The sequence below is a fragment of the Chionomys nivalis genome, chromosome 18 (genome assembly GCF_950005125.1).
Source record: "Chionomys nivalis chromosome 18, mChiNiv1.1, whole genome shotgun sequence".
Classification (NCBI taxonomy): Eukaryota; Metazoa; Chordata; class Mammalia; order Rodentia; family Cricetidae; genus Chionomys; species Chionomys nivalis.
In genome coordinates, this window is record NC_080103.1 from 58,557,361 (window position 1) to 58,584,939 (window position 27,579).

General features: G+C 37.7%; 2 protein-coding genes across 19 annotated transcripts in view; one reads left to right on the forward strand and one right to left on the reverse strand.

Moving 5' to 3' along the window:
• The window catches only part of Fubp1 (far upstream element binding protein 1), a 28,902-nt gene extending 11,906 nt beyond the window's left edge, over positions 1–16,996 (forward strand). For 2 of the 15 annotated variants that reach the window (XM_057793081.1, XM_057793082.1), the window contains 7 exons: positions 2,238–2,389; positions 2,672–2,751; positions 5,557–5,685; positions 7,377–7,451; positions 11,912–12,057; positions 14,570–14,616; positions 15,496–16,996. In XM_057793081.1, the coding sequence (XP_057649064.1) occupies positions 2,238–2,389; positions 2,672–2,751; positions 5,557–5,685; positions 7,377–7,451; positions 11,912–12,057; positions 14,570–14,616; positions 15,496–15,526 (660 nt within the window). In that variant the 3' untranslated portion in view covers positions 15,527–16,996. Of the gene's footprint in view, positions 1–2,237; positions 2,390–2,671; positions 2,752–5,556; positions 5,695–7,376; positions 7,452–11,911; positions 12,058–12,305; positions 12,422–12,445 lie in introns of those variants that run through there. The other 13 variants (XM_057793071.1, XM_057793072.1, XM_057793073.1 and 10 more) reach the window with 9 other exon arrangements.
• A 473-nt stretch (positions 16,997–17,469) lies between these two features.
• Positions 17,470–27,579, reverse strand: part of Nexn (nexilin F-actin binding protein) — a 29,446-nt gene continuing 19,336 nt past the window's right edge. For all 4 annotated transcript variants that reach the window (XM_057793069.1, XM_057793067.1, XM_057793068.1 and 1 more), the window contains 6 exons: positions 25,725–25,919; positions 23,163–23,360; positions 21,746–21,967; positions 18,932–19,117; positions 18,131–18,488; positions 17,470–18,050 (listed from right to left, as the gene is read on the reverse strand). In XM_057793069.1, the coding sequence (XP_057649052.1) occupies positions 18,037–18,050; positions 18,131–18,488; positions 18,932–19,117; positions 21,746–21,967; positions 23,163–23,360; positions 25,725–25,919 (1,173 nt within the window). In that variant the 3' untranslated portion in view covers positions 17,470–18,036. The remainder of the gene's footprint in view (positions 18,051–18,130; positions 18,489–18,931; positions 19,118–21,745; positions 21,968–23,162; positions 23,361–25,724; positions 25,920–27,579) is intronic.

The window sequence follows — 27,579 nt, forward strand, 5'->3', positions numbered from 1 at the left end:
TTCTGTCTTCTGCCTACCTAAGTTCTGCCCTATCAACAGGCCAAGGCAGTTTCTTTATTCATTAATGGGAATGACAGCACATAGAGGGGATTCCCACATCACATGTTTGCTTAGAGAGACCAATCAGTGAGACACACTGGAGTCGGTGTTGATCCTGCCTTCCGGAAACAAGCACCTGTGCATCTGCACCCACACTATCAAGTCACATGGAGACAGCATACTAAGTGTACTGCACCTTACACAGAAATAAAATGAACAGTGTCTATTTTAACAGAGATATTCCACCTGGCGTTGCTGGCACACGCCTTGAATCCCAGCACTTGGGGGGCTGTTTGTTGCAGGTAGATTTCTGAGTTCACGGCCAACCTGGTCTACAGTGAGTTTCAGGTCAGGGCTAGATAGAAAGTTTTCTGGTATTGCAACAGAGACATGACCACTATGGCTTTATAATGAGACAGATAGGGGTTTACTTCATTGTTTTTTTTTTTTTAAACAACAAAGGAAGTTTGAAAAATGTTTTAAGTTTGAATGTACACCTTGTAATTGTTCATAAACTGAAGATATTTGCAAGTCAAGGAATGCCAAAAACTGACACCAAAGATGGGTAACCACATTTTCATTTCTCTTGCTTTGTTTTTGAGACAGTGTAGGCTAGTCTGGCCTTAAATGCAAAGGTCTGCCTGCTTTTCCTCTCAGTGGTGGAGTAAGCATAAACCACTGTGTGCAGCTAATTTTTTTTTTCCTTAACCTAATAGACCTAGATCAGGGTTTCTGTTGGGTCATATTGAGGAACAATATTAACAGTTTGGTTTAGTGCTTACTACAGCATAAATATCCTAGTAAGCATTAGTAGTGAGGAAGTTGATAGCCAAATACAGTTTAGGTATTTTGTCAGGCTGCTGAGTTGTCTTAATGTGCCACCAGAACTGATGACTTGAGTGCTCCATGGAGTCCTCGTGGTGGCAGGAGAGGACCAGCTACCAAAAGCTGTCCCCACATTCACAGTGTGGCATGTGCATGTTCATACTCAAAGGAAGTAATTTTGATGGGAGAAGCATTTTCTAGAAGACCCAAACTGAGTTCCCAGAAAGCCTATAACTCGTTACAAGAGTAACATCTCTTGTTACTGTTGATGTTTTGAGACAGGGTTTCTCTGTGTAACAGCTGGCTTGGAACTCATTATGTAGACCAGGCTAGCTTGGAACTCACAGAACCGCCTCCCAAGTTGCTGGGATTAAAGGTATGTGCTGCCACTGTCCAGTGGATGTGGTGCTCTTTAAGATTGATTGTTATGTATACAGTATTCTAGCTGCATACTAAAAAAGGACACCAGAACTTGTAGATGATTGTGAACCACCACGTGGTTGCTGGGAATTGAACTCGGGACATCTGGAAGAATAGCCACTGCTCTTAACTTCTGAGCTTTCTCTCTAGCCCTTAAAATTTTTAAAGATTGTAAGCATTTTGTTCAAAAGTATTAATATTAGTTGTCAGTTGTAAAAAAGAAATGTTTTATGACATCTATATCTAATGATTCTTATAAGTTTTGCAGGGTGGCCTATCAAAAAAAGATGAAGCCAAGTATAATAGCACATGTCTTTAATCCTCCCAACACTTGGAAGGTAGAGGCAGACCAATCTCACGAGTCTGGTCTCCATAGTCAGTGAGATCTTACTTCCAGATAAGGGAGGAATGGTAAAAAGTGTTCTGTTCTGTTGAGGTTATATAGAATAACCATGATGTGTTGTGTTGTATCAACTGTGGAGGAACTTTATATGCTATTTAGAAAGTTATGACAGGCACAACATGAGGATGGTAGATCAAATTATTGGTTTAAATGGGATTCCTGTGACAGAAAGTTGTTTGGGATACTAGATTGAGAATTAAAAAGTGTTCCCTAGACAATATGTAGTTTGGGAAATATATTGTCAGAATGGTTGTCTGATATTAGGGAAGTAAAAGAACTAGGTGGTCTGATTTTTTTAAAAAATGAGAAATAGCATTGTTTGAAAAGGAGTAAAAAGCTAAAAGGAATTGCTAGTGCTCATTTTAATGAATTTCACATTTTATAATCTGAGATTTTTTTGCAGCTTCAGGAGAGGAAGGTAAATTTAAACTTGTTACTTGAGTAGAAATGAAAGAGTAGTTGGCCTTTGAGTTGCTTAGCCATTACACTTGAGTGTATTTTATATGTTTTGTGTGCCTTTTTTGTTACTGTTTGGTTTTTCTTTTTGCAGGGCCCAGTAAATCCTTTAGGGCCACCTGTACCCCATGGACCCCATGGGGTTCCAGGTCCTCATGGGCCTCCTGGGCCTCCAGGGCCTGGAACTCCAATGGGACCATACAACCCTGCACCTTACAATCCAGGACCACCTGGTCCAGCTCCTCAGTAAGTACTAAATTTGGTTGGTTCTGGGTTTTCCCTAAAGATCCTAGGCTGAGATGGCTCAGCAGTTAAAAGCACGTAATACTCTTACAGAGGGACCTGGATTCAGTTCCCAGCAGTGGTTTACAACCATCCATAACTCCGGTTCCAGGGTATCTGACACCAGTTGTATGTGGTTGGTTGCACATCACATACACAGGCAGAACCTACACATAAAACAAATTTTTATTTCTTTTAATAGAGATTCTGACTTTTGGTGAATGGTATTTGTGTTTGTCTTTTCAGTGGTCCTCCAGCCCCATATGCTCCCCAGGGATGGGGAAATGCATATCCACATTGGCAGCAACAGGCTCCTCCTGACCCAGGTAGAGGATAAGATTATCTATGATTCTACTTTGTATATAACATCTTTGCTGTTTTTCAGCAGTGTTGGGCACAGTCTTCCTGCAGTGTAAGACTGCTAGAATTTTTTTGTGTCTGCATTTTTGAGCCAAGGTCTCAGCCTATAAAGCTCAATGTGGTTCTCAGCTTCTCTTACAGTGCAATATAGCTCAGTTCGGCTTAAAATTAGCTTAATTAGCTGAAATCAATTGCTATAAAAAGTACAGTGTCTCAAGCTTTTGCTGTTTCATATGTTGTGACTTTGTAGTAGTTCATATTTATAAAGTGTATCCAACAGTGTGAAGTTCTCAAAGAGGATGAATATAAATTATTTTATTGCTGATAAGATACCTTAAAATATTAGTAAAAATTAAGTCCCTATTGCATACCAAAACTGTAAAATACATTCATTTTTTTCTTCTAATCTGAATTTTCTTTATCATCCTGTTCTCATTTACATTCTCACAAAATGGTTTTGTTTCCCCTCCATCACAAGCAAAACCGTCCACTTATAATTTGGTCGTCCGTCCCCCTCTCCCCCAGCCCCCAACACACACACACACACACACACACACACACACGCACACTCCGGCCTCTGTAGTTTAGAAATCAGTGGAGAAATTTCAAAGAATATGTTCTTAGTTGAAGATTACTTTCTACATAGTATCCTTTTTTTTTTTTTTTTTTTTTTTCAAAAAAACCAAAGCAATTGTGTTAAATATAATTGCTTTGCTGGATTTGTTAAACATTTTAATGTGGCCCGATAATATTAAATTATCATAGGAACTTTGCTCAGTCACCAAATAACTACACAATTTCTGTTCATTTAAGAAACAACTTACTCTGTCTGCTCTTCCAGAGATCATGGAGTTTAGTTCCCAGAAACCACATGGTGGTTCAAAACCATCTGTAATGGGATCTGATGCCCTCTTCTGGCCTGGTGGCACACATACAAATAATTCTCTAAACATAGTAAAAAAAAAATTTTTTTTAAATGAAAGAAACTTCTTGAGCCAGGTGATGATGGCACATGTCTTTAGTCCTAGGAGGCAGGGGCAAGCAGATCCCATAAGTTTCAAGACAGCCAGGGCTACACAAGAAAACTCGGTTTCAAAAAAAAAAAAAAAAAAAGGAAGAAACACAACTTGGATTGTGGCATCCGAGTGTGAAACATGAGCTAATAAGCCTATTAAGGTGCATTCCCAATGTAAACAGTAATAGACTTTTAGGGTGGGGAAGAAGCATCAAGTACGATTGCCTTAAAAATTAAGAGTTTCCTTCATTCTAACAAGCGTTTAAGAGTGGCATGATTAAATGAAAGATTTTATACGAGTAACTTACATTGCATAGGACTGCACTATGAGTAGTGTTTGGGATAGCTACTGTGGTTAAGAAATTCTATAACGGCTCAGTGGTTAAAAGCACTAGCCACTTTTCAAGAGAACCTGGGTTTGATTCTCAGCACCCACATGGTGCCTCATAGCCACCTGTTTAGGCTTAAAATCAGATAATATAACTAACCTTTATATTCCTATAACTGATTTGAGTTTTTTACCTAAGACTGTTTTCTTCATCTTTTTTTTTTAAGATTAATTTATACAATATCCTGCCTGTAGGCCAGAAGAGGGCACCAGATCTCACTATAGATGGTTATGAGCCACCATGTGGTTGCTGGGAATTGAACTCAGGACCTTTGGAAGAGCAGTCAGTCCTCTTAACCTGAGCCATCTCTCCAGCCCTGTTTTCTTCATCTTAAGTGGATAATTGGACTGATACTGTGTTAAAAAATAGTGATTCTCAGTACATTCTAGTTACAAGGAAAACACTTGTTTAGGTAAAGAAAGCTTGGTGCAGGGGATGCTAATCATAATCAGAGGCCGTGGTGACTGGTGACAAGTCCAGCGTTTTTTACGACTTTCAGTGTTGGGAAGTCCCAAAAGAGAGAAATGGGGCTGATGGAAAGGACAAGCATGAAGACCTAAGGTCCATCCTTAGCACCTGAAGTGACTGCAGTGCTGAGGAGGAGCCCTGACCTTTCCTCAGCCATAACTCCTTTTTCAAGAGACTCCTCACTAACCTGCACATTTGTGTAGATGCACACATAATACATAATCAGAAGTAAAATAACTTCAGTTTGAGAACATCCAAAGTCATTCATTGCCCTCTGTGCACATGTGCACACACAGGCAAACATGCTCCCACACACACCTACACAAAAGGATAAGCTAGGAGGTTGAATCATGAAAGACATTGACAGTGGAGGCCACACACATGTAATTCCCGCACTGGAGAAGTAGAGGCATTGGACACCTGCCTGAGTCACATGGGACATTTTTTCAAAAATGTTTTTGCGGGTAATATTAAATGCTTGGGGTGTCCTAGTGGTTGTAGAAAAATTACAGAATAATTTCAAGGTTTTGACAATGGTAAAATACAGACTGTTTCTTTTTTTGTACAAATTAACTCATAGATGTCTTCTCTGCTGAACTTACTTTGGGCGGGGGGGCGGCAGCAAAGATGCAGGATTAGGCCGAGGCGAACCATTTGAAGCCAAAAGGTCAACCCTTCATATTCTGGTTCCATTTTTTGTAATGATGTTCCATAGTTTTGTAACCTAGGAAATTACTTTACCTGAGGCCCAAGTTAACAATGATACTAAAAAAAAAAAAATGAAAGTTTTATTTGCTGTTGTCAATTTTTTCAGTTTGTCAGGAATCCCCAGAAAGATAAACATTGATTGTGGAGTTTACATATAAACCTTGGAATTTTTCTTTCTGTTTAAATTCTAGCTAAGGCAGGAACGGATCCAAATTCAGCAGCTTGGGCTGCTTATTATGCCCACTATTACCAACAGCAGGCACAGCCCCCACCTGCAGCTCCTGCAGGTGCACCAACCACAACCCAAACGAACGGTCAAGGTAACTACGGTAATTAAAAATTTTATTTCCTATTTTAAAGCCAAAGCTTATGTTTCGATTTTATATATGTTTACTAGTGTGTCATACCAAAACTTCCTTTATTTTACTTTCAATCCTGGGAATTGAACCCTGGACCTTGTGCATACTGTGCTAATACCATATCACTAGGTTAGATCCGTGGGCCTAAGGTTTTGAAGAGTCATTGTGACTGTGGGTAAGCATACTAAATCACTTTGAAGTAGTAATAAACTTTAGTCTTTGTTCTGTTCCCCTTTTACTCCATTACCCAGATATAGATGTCTGTTAATTATGAAAAGCACTACTGAAAGCTGTACCCGGAGACATGAAGTCATATTATCCTTATACATACTTGTGTACTCATTCCAAAATGAATAACTGTTGTGGTCTTTTAGAGTCCGTACTCAGCATTGATACGCCACTGCTGTACACAGCCCTTGCTTAGATTCGCCAGTTGTCCCAGTGTTTCTATCGAGATAATCTAGTATCATACAACATATTTATTAGGTCTGTTGTGTCTAATCAGGCTGGAGCAGTTTCTTGGTCTTTCCTTTTATGTCTCTAAGAAGAGTATAACTCAATTGTTAGGTAGCTGTCAGCTTAAGTCCCTTGGAGTACTAACCCTGAAATGCCATGGTTTTGTATTATAGTAGCACCACTTACTATAAGAACTTACTTAGTATTTTTTGGTACATTTTACTGAAATTATATCACCTAGTCTGTTCATCACACTTCTCCCTCAGCCTTAGTCTCTATTAATAGCCTGCCTTAGTAAACTACTATTACTATAACTGTTAACTGTTGGTTGCTATCATTTGTATATTGCTATTTTATTGCAAGGAATAGCTTTCCTTTTTTTTTTAACTGCTTTCATTATATTGTCCTAGATTTGGGTGGTTGGGATTATCTTCAAGGTGGCTCTGGTGTCCTTCTGACATTCTTCAGGTGCTTCCTTAGTACCTAACACAGTAAGATACTTTGTCTTCTGAGCTCCAATCAATGATTCATTCTTTTTTTTTCAAGGGTAGAATTTTGAAACCAGAGTATACTCATTGGTATTTAAATGTTGCTGATCATAACCCTTCCTAAAATAGAACTAGAAAGTATGTTTTGGGGCTGGCGCTTAATACTACTTGTTCCTGCAGAAGACCCAGGTTCGATTCCCAGCACCCATGTGGTGACTCACATTGTAACTAATTTCAAGGGATCCAGTGCCCTCTTCAGACCTTTGAGAGAACCAGACACCTTCAGTGCGCAAATAAGCATGTGTGGCCAAAACAATCATACAGAAATAAAATGATCTAGAAAAGTTTTTTAAGTATGTTGATATACTTGCAAGCTAATACATACCTAATAAAAATAGCATGATTATTTGCTTATTTTTTAAAACATTGACATTCTGTTCTAATGCTTCAAAAGTGTTATCAGCTTTTTAACTTTTGTTCTTAAAAATGGCCAGAAACCTCATGTCCTATGTTTCTTTCATGTGCATTTTCTTAGTAGCCCTTGTTAGCGGTTTCTCTGCATCCTTTCGTGCCTACTGTCGCGTGTCCCCCACTAGTGTACTTACAGCTCCAGGATAGATAGTGTGAACTCCACGTTCATGGTGCAGAATCGCTTTCGAAACTTAAATCTTGTTTGTTGTTTTATTTGTTGTTTTGTTTTTTAACAAGGAGATCAGCAGAATCCAGCTCCAGCTGGACAGGTTGATTATACAAAGGCTTGGGAAGAGTACTACAAGAAAATGGGTATGCTGTATATTTAATTTCATTAATTAAATCAAAGAACTTAGTAAATATGTATTAGAATGCTGGATTTTGCCTAGAAATTTGTTTTTAATATTTTAGATAAATGATCCATATTTTTATAATGTTGAATTAAGAATATCAAGGGTGTCATTCAAAAATCATTGAACTTGCAGCATATTAAGAACATTCTGAGAAATTCTTAAATTTGTGCTTATGTAGCAAGAAAATGCATTTGTCAGCAAGCTGGTAATTAAAAGAAATTTCCTTACTAGAAAGTAATACATGGCTTTAATTATTGCTATACTTTTGTGTGATGTTCTAACTAGAATAAGGTTAAATTTTAGAGCCCCAAGCAAAGCGATTGTATGTGTCATCTTCAATATTGCTGTCAAAGAAGCAGGAAATTAAGACACAATGACAGATTGCTTTAATCTTAAACATTTGCATGCATCAAAAAGGAAAAATTATGACTTTTTTTTTTAAAAAAAAAAAAAAGCTTGTGTTTGACAACTATTGAATGTATGCCTCACATAGCCATGAGGGTTGTGTAAAAGTACTTCCAGCCGGAGATACAGCTTTCTACAAAGCTGCTTCCAGGTTAAAGAGGTTTCCTACTTGCACAGCTGTTTAGAGAAGTGATGTGCGTCATTCTCCTGAGACTTCACAGATGTGCTAGCTTACTTTTTTAACCTCACTGATCTCAGGCAGGTTATGACCGTTAAGCATTTGTACTAGAAAGTTTCTAAACATGAAACAGTGTTCTGTGTGATTAGCATGACTACATAATTTGTTATCTCAACTGGGGCACTTTAGAGAAAGAATTGAAATGTATTAATCATTCTGTGATAGCCAGTGGTCAAGGCATATAGCCACCCTAACTCTGCTGAAATAACGGTACTTTTTTTAAAATAAGGAATTGAGTATGAAGAGGCCCAAAAGCATTAACTCCATGTGTAATTTCATCGTGTGTGTTGATTTGTTGGAGACCAAGGCCTGCTAACTGATATAGGTGATTGTGGTAGAATGAGTTATAGCCTGCTCTTTGTTTACATGACTTCAAATCAGTTTTGTTTAGTTAATTGTAGCTTTTGTTGAATATAGACATTTTAACTCACTTTGATTTTAGTTTTCTGCTTTCTAGCACTTTCCAGCACACCATTCTGTGAATATCTGGGTTCAGATCCCCATTGCATCTTAAAATGCCAAACATGGCCAGTGCATGTCCTGGTAACCCCAGTTGGAGAGCTGTTTTCCAGGAACTTGCTGACCAGTGTATTTGAAATGGAAGAGAGAGAAGAAAATAGAGAAAAAAAGTCTTGAAGGCTCTTGGTCTAGTTTAGGTAGTACCGTGTTAGGCTAGCATAGATGAGCTCTGGGTTCATCATGTGTGTAGGTGTGTGGATTATCTTCAAAGGCATTTTTCTTTCCCAAATAGGCTGACCAGGTTTCATAATTATAGTCATTGTGAACTGCATCGAAAACACCAAAGATATTTTCTCCCTCCCTCTCTCTTTCTCTCTCTCTCTCTGTCGGGGTTTCAAGACAGGATTTCTCCGTATAACAACAGTTATTAAGGCTGTCTGGGAACTTGCCTTGTACCAGGCTGGCCTCAAACTCAAAAAGATATGTCTGCCTCTGCCTCCTCAAGTGCTGGGATTTAAGGCGTGCGCCACCACTGCCTGGCAACTCCGAAGATTCTTAGAGATGAAGGAAAAGAAAGATGTTTTGAGTCATTACGAAGCGCAAAATACAGAGTGGTAGAGGTTGCAGGTTTGGGTGTTGGTTTTGTTTGTTTGTTTGTTTCTGGTTTGGGGTGGTTTTTTGTTTTTTTTTTGTTGTTTTTTTTGTTTTTTTGGTTTTTTTTTGTTTTGTTTTTTTGGTTTTTGGAGACAAGGACAGGGTTTCTCTGCAGCTTTTTAGAGGCTGTCCTGGAACTAGCTCTTGTAGACCTTTTTTTAGAGGCTGGCCTCGAACTCAACAGAGATCCACCTACCTCTGCCTCCCAAGTGCTGGGATTAAAGGCATGCGCCACCACTGCCCGGCTGAGGTTGCAGGTTTAATAAAAACTTCTGTAATCAGTAAAGAATTAGGCATCAGATAAAGGTAAGGTAATTCCTGTTGGGGAGTAGGTGAAGTCATCTTGGGTGAAAACACTGTTAACCTAGTAACAAGGAAGGCATATACTACAAATTTCTGGTATCTACATACACATACACGGCTTCCGTGCCCAAACACACATAAAACATACACAGAACAATTTTTTATAGCCCTTACGTTGTTAAGTACTAATGTGGTGCTCTGAAGGCATCTAATACCTTAAAGCCCAGAGGACATAGCTGTGGAACAAATGCAGGTCTATCAGGAGATAATTGAACACTGTGATGTGTTTAATAAGGACGACTCTTAACACTGTTGTAGAAGTGATGATGCTTTCTATTGAGCTCTGTGGAAATATTGGGTAGTGTCCTGCTAAGATGTAGACCAGACTCCAGTGTTAGAAAGGTACTAAAGGGTAAGGACACGGGTGTGTGAGATCTAGAGCTAATTAAGTCATTAGTGGTCAGAGTTGTTTGCAGATTTGGGGTTTTCATAGAGACTGAGTCTGAAGAGTGCTTTACATGTTCGTCCATAAGTATCTTATGTCATTGTGCATAACCAGATTTGCTCTCGCGTACAGTTTTATAAAGGATATTGTGTGATTTTTATACCCTGTTGGAGAGTTTTCTAAATATTGTTTTGAATTGCATCTATCTCCTTATAAGATCCAAATGTTAAACCAAAAAGTTATTTATGGAAGCAAAAGTAGAACTAGGGAATTTTTGTAGTAATAGAAATGTTTTTACATTGCCCAAACAAGCCCCCACCCCGCACATTGTAAGGTTAAGTCATAGATCTCAGTTTTTGTTCACGTGGCTGACCTTTATTCTGTGAACACGTTTTACAGTGTGTAACAGGATGCTTTCTGAAACTGTTAAAATATAAAAGGTGTCCCTTTTGTCTTCTCAGAGCTCCATGTTCATACATACTACAAGTGTTTTTTTTTTTAGTTTTTTGCCTTGGCAATTTCAAAAGGGTGGGGAAATTGTACATGAGTCACAGGTTTGGCCGATGTGTTCAGCTAAATGTACTTGGTTTATATTTTATGCCTGAGCCATTACAAAGTAAGTTGCAGGCTAGTTTATTTTAAATATATTATACTCTATGTTCCTAACTATTGTAATAATGTCCCTACCAAGAAACTAACTGTCTCTGCAGTTAACTTGTTTTTGTTTACAGAATCTGTCCAGTATTCCTATGATTTGATGACTGTATTTCTCATTTGATAACTCAAAATGGTCACTCTGCTCAGAAGCAACAAAACTACTCGTGGAAGCTGAGTTTCATTTGATTCATTGATCTTGTCCTTTTTATCAGCTGCCAGATTATTTTTAGCAAAACTGTACTCTGATATGAACACAGTAGGTCTTTTGTGTTATGGCATGTGTGTGTTTTATAAATATTTTTTATAAAATATTGATTTTAAATATTTATAAATATCAGTAGTTCTCTATTGTAGTTTAAGACCAGTATAACAGATGACCAAAATGGATAAAAGAATAGTGAGCCAGGTGTGGTGGCGCGTGCCATTAATCCTCAGGAGGCAGAGGCAGGTACCTCTCTGAAGATGAAGACAGCCAGGTCTACATAGCAAGAACTCTAGGCCAGCCAAACTGGATCTTGAAATTCTGTCTCAATGTCAGATAAACAAGACCGAACAGAGCCTCCATGGTGACTGCGGCACAAACCTTTAGTCCCAGCACTGGGAAGGCAGAGGTAGGCAAATCTCTGAGTTCGAGGACAGCAAGGACATGAGGAACCCTGTCTCAAATCCAGTGGGGGCGGGGGACGACAACCAACGACAAAAAAAGTTTCTTCTTCCCTGTCAAAGATAATGTCTGAATCTTTGCCTTTGTTTAAGGCTGTGCGAGTTTCAATTGTTTCGTCTTTGTTGATAGCGTGATGAACTAAAAGACTAAAATCTGTGGTTAAGATGAAAAGAACATTTTTTTGTTTCTTTATGCGTGCTGCACTTTTTTTTTCTCATTCTCCCTCTCTCTTTAAGGCATAATAAGATAAACAGTAACTGAAGGGTCAATGAGACACATATATAATCCCAGCACTTGGGAAGTTGGCAAGAGGATTACAAGTTCTGAGCCAGCCTGTGCTGCCTAAGTGAAACCTGACTCAAGATAAACAAGAACCTCTATGCCTGTCATTATAAAGCTGTGCGAACACTGGGTGGAAATTTGTGTTAAAATCCAGGGGGTTTTCTTTAGGTCAACAAGGGCAGACACAAGATTATTCACAGGCTTGGGAGGAATATTACAAGAAGCAAGGTATTATTTTTACTAGCCAAGAGATTCTATGAGATTTTTAATTATATATGGTTGGAGCAATAAAGTTCCTCTCTTTCCCTGAAGGTCAAGCAGTTCCTGCTCCTACTGGGGCCCCACCAGGTGGGCAGCCAGATTATAGTGCAGCCTGGGCTGAATACTATAGACAACAAGCAGCATACTATGCCCAGACAAGTCCCCAAGGAATGCCGCAGCATCCTCCAGCACCTCAGGTATAATACACTTGCTTTTTTTGTGTGTATTTTGTTTCGTTTTGGTTTGGGGTTTTTTTTTTCTTTTTTCTCCAACCATATTTTTTTGCATGTTTGTATGTTTGGGAGTGTGTTTTACTTTTTGCTTGATAAAGTATAACTAGGAAATTGTGATGTGTTTGGGGATTTGGTTTTTAAATAATGCTTTCTGGCATCTGCGTGCTATTTTTATAATGCCTTTGATTTTAAAAATAATTTTCTTCCCCCAGGGATTTGCAAATCATGCAAGAAGCCACCATCATTTATATTAACCAGTTTTTCTTTCTTAAAGGATTCACTCCTGAATTAGCTCCATTTAAAGGATTTTCTTTAACTTTTTGTGTATCTCTTATGTATTTCTTCTGCACAGGGCCAATAATAAGAAGTGGACAATACAGTATTTGCTTCATTGTGTGGGGGAAAAAAACCTTTGTTAAATATATGGATGCAGACGACTTGATGAAGATCTTAATTTTGCTTTTGGTTTAAAGTAGTGTTTTCCCCCCCTTTTTTTATTTTGAAAATGTACAAAATATCTATCACTACTGATAGGAGGTTAATATTTCTGTGTAGAAATGAAAACTGGTTTGTTTTTAGTCTTTAGTGTAGATGTACACATTCCAGCAAATGTATTTGCAACTATTATGTGGTCAATGCTTTGTGATATAAATGTACTTTTTCAATGTATACTTTCACTTTTAAAATGCCTGTTTTGTGCTTTACAATAAATGATATGAAACCTCCTGTGTCGGTAAGTTGGATATGTGGGTAAAGGATTCATAATTTCTTAGCAGTGATAAATTAAGATACATATACACAACTATATAAGCTTTCCCCGTGAATTACTGAGTTTTTAAACACTGGCATGATGTTTTTCCCCTTGCAGTATAGTGGTAGATTGGAGGATCTTTTCTGTTGTATTTGGCTATTTCAGCACAAGTAATCCTGATATCTTCATTTTTTCCTTCTATTTGATTAAAAACTGCATGTATATACAATGATATTTAGTATACTTCCATTGCATTAACAGTGAAATTTCCTTTTATATGTGAGCACTGTTTATATCTGAGACCTGTACTGCTGCTACAACAGTTAACCTTTCTGTTTTCCACTTATTTCCAAGACTGTTTCAGCATAACTAATTTTGAACAGTTTTCAGACAGTGATTTGAGTAGTTTATAAGAAACTTTTTGTTTTCCATGTAAAGCAACTCTTTCAATGTATATAATAGTGTGTTTCTTTCTAAATTTAGGGTAGAAAAGTAAATAGTATGCAAAAATATAGCTACATTGCATCTGCCATTGAAACATCTGGGGTATGAAAACGTTCCAGCTTTTTTCATTTTGCATTATAGATAAGCCTTGTCTTGTAATTGCACAAGTCCAGCAGTCATTGAATCAAATTAATTTTTTGTGTACTTGAATCATTTTATTACTCTTAACATTCATGCTGAAGTTCTGGTATTGTTGAAAACCATTGTTTTATTCTGCATATTTGTTGGCTCTTTGCATATTAATATATTAGACTACATGCAAATACAGTCTGTCTTGCCATTGTCTGTTGAAGTGCAGGTTTGATCCAGCCAGTATAGGACTAGCTCTGTAGGGGTGAGGAGGACTGTGCTGTGTATCATCCTTGATTGTGTTCCTTCAAGGAGCATTGCACTGTAAGTACATCAGAATGACAAATTGATGAACTGCAACAGTCTCTTTGTCGATGTTCCACATAATGCAATTGCTATATTTTGTGTGAATATTATGTTGGAATACAGTGCTGATATCATAGGAAAACATAACTGCCTTTTAACAGAATAATACATAGTTCTGTATTTTTTTTAAGTGAGCTTAATGGGTAAGTATTTTTGATATGCTTTAGCTAATAGCTAAAGAAGATTGATCATTATCAAAGTTGAATAGTATTATCTATCGGTGCTCCTAAAATGCCGATTTTTCAGTGTAAGATATGCATCTTTAATAGTGATATGAAAAACTTGAAATGTGTAAGACAGTGTTTTTCAGATTGCAAATTATAAGCAATGTAGCGCTTAGCATCTTTTCATAAATATGTTTTATCTGTGGTGAGCACCATGTGTTTTGCATATGCTTTAAAGGAAGAGGTATGAGGACAGAAATGTTGAAGTAATAGGGCAGAAAACAGTACAGCTCATTGTGGATGTTTTGAAATGTTCTTGATTGTTTTATGTAACTTTGAGTGACTTCCCTTACCCTTATTTACATATGGATACATAGTCTAGTTTGAAGTTTACTAGTTAAGGAGTTAACTATTAAGTGTAGGGTATTGACATGAACAGTTTCAGTATTGCATGATGTTGTTGCATAGATGGATGACCTAGGAAAGTGGTGCATTTAGTAATTAAACTGAAGAAAATAGTTGAATTCAGTATCATTCACAAATTGGAGGCTGTTGATTTTGATTCGTTTAAAGTTTAAAATCCTTATTAATTGCAAACAGTGCAATTATTTATACTTCACAGTGCCTTCCCAGACCTTCCACCTTAGGTTCTGCTGCAAAAAGCAACAGGTAAGCACAACCTAAGGACATATATATAAATATATCAGTACATTAATGTTGTCCCTGTGAGGTTTTGTGGTTGTGTACTCAAAAGCAATCTGCTACTTCCCCAAATGTATTTTGTTATTTATGCTACCATTCTAGTGGAAAGTCTGTTAATTTGTTGAAGCAACTGTTTATAATTTTGGGTAATGGTTTTTATTTTAATTTTTTTCATTAAAATAAAATGAGTAGATTGCTGCTATAACTGGAAAACATCCAGATCTTTTTGTACCCATTTTCCCCAAATTATAGAAGTGTTACAGTAAGAACAGTTAAATAGTTAAGACTTAGAAAATCTTTTGGTCAGAAATTTCAACAGCCTTCACAGCCTGTTTGTATAACTGACAGGACATTTTCTTTACCCTCCAAGCCCGTGGTTTTAGTTTTGGTTTTATTTTTTCCCTCCTTTATTATTACTGCTTTAAAGTATAGTGATTCAGTAAGAACATTTTGGGTCAGTTTCCTAGACAGTTCTGTTTTCATGACTTGTATATGCTGACAAGGAAGACTAAGGAATACTGGCAGTAAGTTTTGAAAAAAGGCATGTGCATCAGTGAAATGTTAACTGTGTCAAATAACTTTTCATAGTCTGCATATCCAAGTTTCTGATTTATATTTTAATAAATGACGCTGCATTTATTCTTTTGCCAGTTTACAATGTTTGTGTTCTTAGGAATGATGTTTAACTAGTACATATTTTGACTTAAGATGACTGTCTTAAAACAGCACCGTTTTTAATTCAGTTTTTAATTCAGTTTCTAAATGTGCTGATCCTATTAAAAACTCCTGCTTATCTTTACAACAAAGAAAAATATTCAAAAATACTGCCTTCATTTTCACACACAGTGCTGAAGATGCTGCAAGCACCAAATCATAGCTCATAATATCAGGTCCTGAGATAGTTACCCATAAAGAGGAATCCTTTGAGTGTATGCCATTGGTGAGCCGATGAGCATGGACCATAGAAGGGCTCAATGTAGAAGGTAAAATTGGCAAATCATAATTGAGAAATATGAAATGTATTCCCATACATAATATGGTATAGGGTATGATGTACCTGCTCTTAATCTTGATCACTTTTCATTTTAAAGTGTTATTCACTTAAATGTTCCATGAACTGTTAAAATTATATAGTTGTTACACACACACTGTGTGTGTGTGTGTGTGTGTGAGAGAGAGAGAGAGGGAGAGAGAGGAGAGAGAGAGAGAGAGAGAGAGAGAGAGAGAGAGAGAGAGAGAGAGAGGAGAGAGGTTGGGTCAGTATCTCTTTAGAGCCTGTGAAGTTTTGGTTAGCTGTAGTTGGCGTTTGGAAATCTGGATGAACGCTTATAGATATTGGGGGGTTGTTTCTGTCTTGTGAGAAGTTTCAATTCATTAACATAAACCTTCACTGGTTTAAAGCATTTTGAATAGCACCAAACTTGTAAGTAAACTTGAAAGCAGAAGAGGTGCCAGTTGATTTGAATTCAGCAGATTTTTAAGGTAGAAATTTGAATGGTTTAGCTTGAAATTAAACTCATATTTGAACAAGTTTACAGATTTTTTTTAATGACATACATGTTAGTGGAGTGATAACTTAGTGTTCATTGCTTTGATGTTTGTTTCAGAAATGTATACTTGTTTTTTAGTAATGAGAATCATTTTAATATTAAAACTAGTAATTTGATACTAATTATAAAGTGTATTAAACAAATATCTTGGTAGTTAATTCATTAAAGTCGGTTTAGATAGGAATAGCAAGTGCTTCCCTAAGTTTTCATTCACTTTTGAATGCTTTGCCAATACAACCAGTTCTTCCTAAAAATAGTTAACATGTTGTCTAGAATGTTGATGTAGAATTAACTGATCACTGGAGATGTCTTTTTTTTTTTTTTTTTTTTTTTGCAAATTCTGCCTGGCGTTAAAATGCATTTTCATAATACTTAGATAATTTGACCGAAAATGACCCTGCTTTTTGTTTGATCAATCAAATTTTTTTAAAATGATGGCTTTAAAAAAAGCAACTGCCAGGGCTTTAGTTTCTTGAATGATACCCTAAAGAAACTCTTAATGTATTTGCAAATATATATATATTTTCTTATGCATGCTCGATGCATTTTCGTCCTGAGAAAAGTGTTCTCTACAGAAACTACCCGTGTGTTAAAAGAAGATTGGCTTAAAATGGCTACTGTGATGGGAACAGTGTCTTAGGGAGATGCAGCTTGGACTGGAGGTAAATTGAATACTTTACAAACTGGTTTAGAGTTTTGCTTTATTGACATTGTATGTAAAGGGCATTGGATTGTTGTGATTTTGTATTCTTTCTGGTTTTCTTAATTTAAAACAATAAATGTACAGTGATGACTTACCAGAGTGCTTTTTTGTCTTTTTGTGTCTTTGATATGTATACTGAGTTAAAATTTTTCTCCTTTATTTCTGTCATTAAAGATTTACTGTGAAAAAAATACTGGTGGTGGTTTTGCCTTTTTAATTCTAATGATAAGTTGTTTAAACTTTTAAAAGAGCGGATAGCTCATTGCATAGCTTTTAAAATAAAAAAAGGGCCTTTTGATGCACAGGTAACTTTATTATGGTTTCATAATGTAAAATAAAATTGTTCTCCAAGAAATTGAATATAAATATAAAACAACCAAATAATAGAACATAAGTTACAATTACTTACAGACTTCTTTGTTGTTATTTAGAGATAGTCTATGTAGTCTTGACTGTCCTGGAACTCACTCTGTAGACCAGACCAGGCTGACCTTGAACTCATAAAGCTAGAATTTTAAAATCACTTTTCCCTAAATCTAATCCTCTTAAGTCTTACTGTGTTATTAAAAAAAAGCCACATTTGTTTCTGCATAGAATACTAATATTTTCTCATTATAGTATCATTTATTCATTCAGGTCACAGCATAAACTTCAGTGTGGTCATTATACATTTGAGACACACGTGTTAATATCTATCACACTTGGAACACTGCTTAAACGTTGGTTTCTATCAAATTTGATTTAGTAGTAAAATCCTGCTTGGGTTTTTCTTTCCAGCGGTCCTCCTTTGTCAGTGTATCTTCAGAAAGACTGGCGTCCGCAGCAGACTATCCTCTCTGGCTAACTTTAGATGTAAAAGCTCCATTTATTCATGCAAACTTTAAATATGGAAGATACAAAGCATTTGCTTTAGGTTCGTACAGGAGTACATTTCCCTTCCCTGTCAACTACATTTTGACTGGGCGTAACATGGTAACCCAATGTGCATTGGAAAAGGCATTCTTTGGATCAGCTAGTTGGAAGATTTGGGGAAAAGGTATTAGGTCAAGTTGGTGGTGCCTCTGGTCTCCTTTAGCCCCTCCACAGAGATGTAGCAAGAGAGTTGGAGAGAGAGTTCCAAGGAGAGAAGGAAGCCTAGTAGTCATCCACTAAAAAAAAGGAGAGAGAAAGTGATATTTTTTCCCATTTATTTCCTTAATAAAATAAAGGGTTAAAAGTCAATTCTTACTTTCAATGGTTAGAATGCAGGTACTTGCTGCAGAGCCTTTATTGTTGACTGCTTTACACATATATTCTCCTCCATCTTCCGGGAAAGTTTCTGGCAAATAGAGGCAGTAAGTTTCGCCTCTTTCAATGTACTGATAGTCTTCCCCATCCTGTAGCATCTCTCCTTCAAACCACCATGTGATTTCTGGCTTGGGCTCTCCTGTCACTTTAACAGTAAATCTGACTGGCTCACTGTCAACAACTGAGGTGTTTCTTAGAGGCTTTTTGAACCATGGAGCTCCTGATCTGGTTTGCTCCTCATCTTCAGTGGTGGAACCATTAACGATGCTCCCTTCTTCTTCTTCCTCATTTTCTCGTCTCTGTATTAAATAAGTGCATTTATTAAGTTGTCATTTGTTTTTAGTAATAGAATTTTGGAGGTAAAGAAAAGTTTGGGATATACAGTTCAGTGTTGGAGCATTGACTAGCATGCATGGTGCCCTGGGTTTCGTTGATTGTAAAACCATTCAAATGGCTTGAAAGCTATGAGGACAATTCCATAATTGCTGTAAATGGGTTAAGAACTCCCTCTGATTATGTAGATGCATACCTTTTGGTTTTTTGGGTTTTTTTTTTAATATTTATTATTTATTATGTATACAATAGTCTGTGTGTATGCCAAAGCCCAGAAGAGGGCACCAGACCTTATTACAGATGGTTGTGAGCCACCATGTGGTTGCCGGGAATTGAACTCAGGACCTTTGGAAGAGCAGGCAATGCTCTTAACCACTGAGCCATCTCTCTAGCCCCCGTAGGTGCATACCTTTTGTAATGCTGCATCAATTTCTTTCTGTTCAAACTGCATTCGTAGTAACTTCTGTTCCTCAATTCTCCTTTGTTCTTCTTCTTCTCTTGCTTTAGCCATTTGTTCAAATCTGGCTTTCATATTCACTTTATGAGTAAAGGGAGATTCACTCTTTTTTGCAGGCTTTACATCAACATCGTCGTCCTTAAAAAAGAATGAAAATTGCTTGTCAAATGAATGCATTAATGATTTGGTAATTTACAAGCACAAAATATTTAACGCTTGATTTGCTTTTTGTGATACTGTAGCTATTTAGATTTTCAGGAAAAGTGAGAAAACGTGCAAGTTTATTCTTCAAAACTGCATTTAGAAAATGAGAGTTGAGGCCGGGCGGTGGTGGCGCACGCCTTTAATCCCAGCACTCGGGAGGCAGAGGCAGGCGGATCTCTGTGAGTTCGAGGCCAGCCTGGTCTACAAAGGGAGTTCCAGGACAGGCTCCAAAGCTACAGAGAAACCCTGTCTCGAAAAACCAAAAAAAAAAAAAAAAAAGAAAAAGAAAATGAGAGTTGACTAACTGAAAGGAATGTCAAACAGCTAAACATCGATGTTCTCTTTTCTAGAACCTTTGAAAACTAGACTGGTGTTATGGGAAAGAAACCTAAAGTCATAGGGCACTGACAGTATTGGTGCCAGGATATTAAAGCAGCATAGTGTTCTCATTAGAAAACCAAGTCAGAGGCTGAGAATGTAGCTCCATTGACAGAATGCGGGTCTAGCATTCATGAGTCCTCAAACGTGACTCTTATCTCCATACCTGCATATGGTGGTCCAGCGCCTCGTGGAAGTGAGAAGTTTGTTACCAGCTTGGGATACTGAAGACACAAATTCAGACACTGTATAACCTTTTAATTGGTTAACCAAATAGGGGATATAAAGTACTATGAGTGGATATTGGATTCTTTAATTGAAGGCTGTATGGGTGCCTTCAAAGAAGTCTGGAAGTTTGAAGGCATAATTTGTAGTTCTCACCCCAAGACGTCTAGCTGGCCTGGAACTCACCACGTTCAACATTAAAAGCCTGTTTGCCTTAGGATGAGAAGTGCAGCCCCACTCTCTTACAAACATTGATAGCTCTCAACAGGAGACATTTGGAGGTTGGAGGGGAAGTCTATCACTGGAAGTGTTTTAAAGGTCATTAAGGGCCTTTATCCAAGGGATAGAAGAGAATTACACATTCTTCAGATTGAGGACAACCTAATCTGACACCTGTGCCAGAAGCAGTAAAGCATCAAACATACTGGTTCTATTTTTACAGATTTTATAATGGCTATCTTTAACAAAAGAACAACTGCTTGGTAGACCGGGGTTTTGTTTAGAACAAGGTCTCCTGGAGCCCAGACTACCCTTGACTCGTCCTGTCTCCCAAGTGCTGGGATTACAGCAGTGTTTCATCATACGCATCTTGAATTTTACCTATGTTTAAAGATTCTAGTTTTTTTGTTTTGTACCACATGGCTAGTAAAGACTAGTGTTCTCCAATTATCACAAGACTACTATTTTACTACTTTCCCACTGTTACCAATAATTTTACAACATACACATGCTTGCATCTCACTAAATTCAGAACCAGTGTCAGACTGTCTTTACCTTGCTTAACACAATTTAATACCTCACCAGACTTGATAAATATAGCACCAGCTGGTTTCCCTGGTGATGGTGCCACAATAGTAAGGTCCTAGGCAACCATCTAGAAGAGAACTTACCCCCATTTTGTTTTTTTTTTTAAAAAAAAAGTCTTGCCAAGCATGGTGCATGTCTATACTCCCAATGCTCAGGAGGTGGACACTGAAGAATCAGGACTCCAAGGGTTTTTCTGTTACCTAGCCTTTGGTCCTGCCTTTATGACTTTTCCACTTCATCGTGATGCTAGAATTCTTTGGTAGAACTATTTAGAATTTCTATAATATCATTTTTGCTGATTACAGTTCTTGTAAGGTGAAGTCCTTTCACAACTAGCCACAAAGTACTTTGACAACTTCATAACCTATTCAGTTCAGTCATACAGTTATAAAGTCCTTGGGATCTGTTTTAGAGTCCCTCAAATTAGTACAATCTTCCACTGTCCCTCATTCTAGAATGTTCCTCTTACCACAACATTTTTTAGGAGAATACTTTACAAATGAGAAGATAGCCTTTGACCCTAAAGGCTGAAAGTTATTTTCACAGGACAGTAAGAGGAAACATTTCCGGCAGAAAGCATTTCAGAAAGGCAGGTATTGAGGATACAGCCTGCTTGGTTTAAAAGCATGGAGTCTGGAATGGTACAGAGAGACAGGATACATGGTGGCTAGGGAGCAAAGCCATCAGCACTCTAAAACGTTAAGATCGAGCCATTTCTGGCTTGGATTACAAAGCATAGTAGAAGAATTTTCTACAGAAACCCCAAAGGGGGCCAGGGAGAGCTGCCACTGTTACATCATGCTGAAATGCCTCAGCCCTACAAACCTTTTAAGTACACTATGTCCAATGTACCTTCACAGCAGCAGCTAATATCCAGCACAATAGATTGTTTTGAGCCATACCATTGGCTCATTGTGTGTCCCCAGACCAACTGTCACTTATCCTGCTTTGCTTCTAAATTTAATTTGCTACCATTCCACTTTTTCATTTTGCACTCTATCCATTCCTCCCTCATCCTTTTGGACTCAGTGCTATATGATGAGCTAAATGGTCTTTTGCTATTCAGTTTTCAGATTGTTAGAGCTATACCAATAAGTAACTGTAAATACTAATTTTAAGATTAAGGTTATAACAAATACAATAATAATGTACCTCGTGGAAGTTTTCTGCTTCTCTCTCTTTAATTTCAAGGTCAATTGCTCTCCTCTTTGCTCGCTCTTCTTCTATCTTTTTCTGTATTTCTTTTTCAGACAACTGTCCAATTTTTTCAAACTTGCTTTTTAGATTTTTAGCTTGAATAGAACCGCTTCTTTTTAATTTGATTAATTCTTCATATTCTCTACTCAATCCAAAAGTTTCATTTTCTTCTTCCTCCTTCAAAAGAGTAAGATTTCTGTATGTTGATTATCAGTAAATTACAGTGGATCTCCTTCTCATCTGCGCGTGAATGTGGGGCAGGGGAGTATGTTCCAAGACAACCAGATTCCTGGAAGCCACTGGTCAAATGGTATCCTATATGTACTGTTTTATTTCTGGGTTTGGAGAGATGATTTAGAGGTTAAGAGCACTGGCTAATCTTTAGATGATCTGGGTTCAGTACCTAGCACCCACATGGAAGTTTACAATCTTTAACTCCAGCTCCAGGGGGTCTGACACTTCTCAGGCCCGCTGGCACTGCTTGTAACATACGTGCAGGCAAGAACACCAAAACACATCAAGTAAGTTTTAAGTAAAAACATTTACTTATTAAGAACTTCCAGTTCCAGGATAGGCTCCAAAGTTACAGAGAAACCCCATCTCAAACAAAACAAAAAACAACTTCCAACCTTTCACATGAAGGAAGCCCTGTACAACTCCAACTTCTCTTTGACAGCTAGATGGACTCCCAGCACTTGGGAGGCAAAAGCAGGTGAATCTCTAAGCTGGAGCCCACCCTAGTCTATAGAGCTAGTTTTAGGACAGTCAAGGCTACACACAGACTGTCTCAAAGCAAAACAAAACAAAAACTCTTTGGCATATTAAATTGCTAGTATCAATACTACTGTGCTTTGGACCCACAATTAAATACAATATTGATTACAATTTTTTAGATCTTATTTTTTTTACATGTATAAGTGCTTTGCCTGTATAATGTTTGTGTGTGCTACATGCATGCCCTGTGTAGGTCAGAATAGGGCATCAAATGCCCTTGAACTGGAGTTAATGGATGATTGTGAGCCACCATGTGTGTTCTGGGAATTGAATCTTAGTCCTTTAGAAGAACATATTTACTGTCTTTTTGACATTGCATCAGGATACTGTTACCTACAAGGTTCACACAGGAAAAAGACTTTAGTTACAACAAATAACTAAAAAGATACCAAGAGTTTTCAGTTTTGTATCAGACCACATTCCTAGCTACACTCTACTAGGTTGGACACACACACACACACACACACCCCTATATTAAGAATATATGTCATAAAAGTATGTCAGATATCCTTATATGATTAATAACATAAAGGTCACAATAGAGCAATATAAGGAATGCACTCAATTAGATCTCTAAGTGAATATTCTTCCACCTTACCTCTCCCATTTCTTGTCTCAGTTGTTCAAATCCCTGTTTTTCCATTTCCAGTTTATGCCTCCGTTCCTCCTCTGTTCGTCGTCTTTCTTCTTCCATTTTTTGTTTTAATAATTCTTCAAAATTAATTTCCAGTTTTCCAGGCATCAGAGATTCTTGGGAAACTGTTTTATATATCTCTGGGGAATCATCATCTAATACCTATTTAAAATAAATATTTTTATCATTTTTTCCAGAATTGTGCATACTAAAAAGATGGTATTGTAGAAACTGGTATTTCTTGAATAAAAGTGTTTTATGTTGATCTAAAAATTCAGAAATCATAAACTGTTTCACAACTCAAATCAATGAACAAGGGGATATTATCAAAAATGTAAGATTGGGGTATCTGTGGTGTGGAAGATGGTAACCATCTGTATCTAGTCTCTATTCAAATGAACAAAAATATTCATGCAATAATATATTTTAATGACACTGAGAACATTTTAATTGAAGTGAATCTCCAAATCTGGTCAGTGAATAGGACATTTCAGTTAAGTCATAGTTAAATCTGGATCATCATGAGCTTTTAGCAGGAAAACAAAAAGCCTTAATTCATAATTTTATTGTGAAGAAGTTTTGCTGCCGAGATGTTTTAGAGTAATAATAGTTATACTCTTAGACCTGCCAGTCCACTAACAGACGCATATATTTAGCTAACCCTGTGACCTTATAAAGTAGCTGAGGATAATTACCCTTGGTTTACACGTGAGAACCTGAGGAATTAACTGAAAAGTAGTCCAAAATCAACAGAAAGGCCAGGTAACAAAGCCAGAAGTCAGGCTTCAGAATATTTCTAGTAAGGTTATAAATTATATGAAACCTGTAGGAAAGTATTATGGTGAAACCTAGTGTTTGATACACTACAATAAATTATTTAGAAATGTGAATAATTAACAGACTGCTTTGCTTTTCATTATTTTGTAAATTTATGAGTAACTGATTTGACTGTGACCTTGGGCAAGCCACTTACCTCTGAGCCTCCACCATGATGACTTTCTATGGTTGTCACAGGACTAAACAACCTTGGAAATAGGTAGCACTCTGTCTAACGTCATAGCCGGCTCCCAACAGTAAGGTTCGAAACTTTTTTAAATGTTCCTCTATTTATTGGGGGTGGGGGGTGGGAGGTGGGCATTTAGGTCTCAGGAAAAAAAAATTGCTCTCTTCTTATCATTCAAGTGTCTAGGATTAGCCGGGCGGTGGTGGTGCACACCTTTAATCCCAACACTTGGGAGGCAGAGGCAGGCAGATCTCTGTGAGTTCGAGACCAGCCTGGTCTACAAGAGCTAGTTCCAGGACAGGCTCCAAAACCACAGAGAAACCCTGTCTCGAAAAACCAAAACAAAAACAAAACAAAAAAAAAAAGCAAGTGTCTAGGATTGAACTTAGATCATCAGGCTGATACTCAGCTGAGCTATCTTCCTGGTCTCCAAAACAGTTTCATCATACTATCACATCCTGAGGACAAGCAATCTCCAAACTGAACTAGAATCTTTGCTTGTAAGTTGTTGTCAGATATATCTTACCATGACAAGTAATATAATTCTGTTTTCCTGGAACTGAAGACTTCTATTTCTGATCTGAACCGTGGTCTGCCTGCAGACATGGACACAGAGTGCAACAATACTCTCCTGGACTCACGGGCAAGGAATAGCAACAGTGCTATGAACTACGGCGGTGAAGACGGGAGAGTAAGTCAGGGTGTTGAATAAATGGGAGTTTAGAGCCACTTGGGCATGAGTGAAAGGTTGAAGGCATGTAATTTCAGGCTCCCGAGTTTCTGATTTGAGTGTACAAGAAAACTTGTGGATCAGATAGCCATGTTATAAACATTAACATGGCATGGAAAGTTTACCTTTGTGACAAATTAGGTATCATTGTTTAAGAAAGAATGATGGGTGTTTTGAAGAGTTAGATAATTGTGACTAAATGATTTTGGTCATCCAAGTAGACTGAGTGGGATTAAAATGGCAAAAAATAAAGGAGAGAGGGGCAGCAGAGAGAGGAATGGAAGGAGGGAGTATATGGCAAAATTCCCTGACTTTTCTTGACTCAGATCTGGTCTAGAAAATGGATCTTTGAGAGAGGGAGATAGTGCCCAACCCTTTATGCATTGGTAATCAGAACTTTTGACACGGCCAAAGAAAATACTGACAAGGGACTGGTGTTTAAAACCTATTTGCCATTCATATGCTTGCTACGGATTTTAGAGATGACAGACAGGATGTTCCTCGGAGTCTAATGATTTCATTTACAGCCTCAAAAAACTGAATCCCTAGGCTAGGCTTGATAGCTCAGTCAATGAAGTCCTCATCTTTCAAGCTTGAGGACCTGAGTTCAGTCCCCGGAATACAAGTAAACTAGGTGCACACCTATAACCCCAGCACTGAGAAGGTGGAGACAGGAATCCTCAGACTGCAGCCATTCCTGACGATGGCATCCAAGGTGGTTGTCTGGCTCTCCACAGCTTGCACAAGTGCACACACAATGCACACACATACTGTTGAGGTAACTTTGTCTTACCATGCTTCTCCTTGCTTCAGCAAATGCCTTCCTCTCTTCCTCTATTCTCCTCCGGGCCTCCTCCTCTGCTTTTCTTTTCTCACCTTCTCTCCTTTGCCTTTCTATTTCTTCAAAACTGAGCTTGAGTTTTCCAGGGCGGTACTCTGTAAAAACTTTTGCCGTATCTTGGTTTTCATCCTCATTCTCCTCATTTACCTAAAAAAGAAACTATGCATTACTAAAAGTTGAGACTCACTGGGACAGGAATGCATTGCCACGGAAGGGCATGTGCTTAGCAGCTTGACTGAGTATTTCCATGCTCCCAGAATACTTACTCCAAAACCTCTTACTTTTTATTTAGTTTTTATTTGTATTTTTGATTTTTGAGTCAGGGTCTCTCTAAATAGCCCTGGCTGCCCTGGAACTCACTATGCAAACCTAGCTGGCCTTAAACACAGAGAGATCCACCTGCCTCTTCCTCCCAAGTGCTGGGATTAAAAGCTACCATGCCTGGCCAAATCCTCTTCCTTTTTAATGTCCTATATGATAAAATAATCAAATGTGGAGAAGTTACAAATAAAAATGTACTCAAGATTAAATAAAATTTCTCAAGCTTTTGAATAAAGGTGACTGCATAACAATTTTTAAAGGGCTCAACTGAGATAATTCTCATAAACTAAACAGTTTGTACTTAGAGCTCAGGTACATACACACGGAGACTCTGGAGAGGGTGATACTTTAATCCCAGTTCTCACAGAACTCTATGAGTTCAAGGCCAGTCTAGTCTACACAGTGAGCTCAAGGACAACCAGAACTACAGTGAAACCCTGACTCAAAAAGATTAAAAAAAAGAAAAAAAGAATTTCCTCCCTTTGAACTACAGCGATTTTCCTTCTACTAATCAGATAAAAGACTGCCATATGGTATTATTTTATATAAAATTCATACCACAATTACTTGCTCATTTAAACATTAACTGAAATATTAATTTAAATATTAAGCTGATTACCAGTTATATTAAAATGCACAGATTTATCTAAAAGTGAATAAGATTTTATTTATTTGATTTTGGGGCAGAGTCTTACTTTACAGACCAGACTTGACCTGGAACTCACAGATACCTGTCTACCCCTGCCTCTCAAATGCTGCAAATAAAGTGTGCACTACCACACCTGGCCAAAAGTAAGAATATTTTAAATCAATGTCTAGAAAGTCTAAAATGGTAAGCTATAATCCTCATAACTTTAATAATGAAAGCTGATTAAGAAACTCATGGTAACTTTGAAATTATAGCTATTCATTTTTAAATTCTCAAAACGAGACTGAAATCCATGCTCCCTTCTTTTTTTTAATATTTATTTATTTATTATGTATATAATATTCTGTCTGTGTGTATGCCTGCAGGCCAGAAGAGGGTACCAGACCTCATTACAGATGCTTGTGAGCCACCATGTGGTTGCTGGGAATTCCGGAACTGCCAGTCTGTAGCAAGTCACCACCCAGGGTCAGGACCACCCCCACAGGCTATTTAGGCCAGAAAAAGGAACACATAGTCTTTGGGTGTTGCATGTGTTCTCCCTGTATCCCGCCCCCCCCCCTTGGAAGAGCAGGCAATGCTCTTAACCGCTGAGCCATCTCTCCAGCCCCCCTTCTCTTCTTATAGTAAAGAATTAGTGGGGATTAAGTCTCTGGCCTTGTGCATGCTAGGCAAGTGTACTATAACTGAGTACATCTCCCTAAGGTTGGCCTTTAACTCGGACTAACTCAGTAGTCCAGACTAACCGTGGATGTGTACTCTTCCTCATCCTCCCAAGCAGCTGGAATTATAGACCTGTACTCCTCAAATGAAATTCATTATTTGACTTAAATATATCCT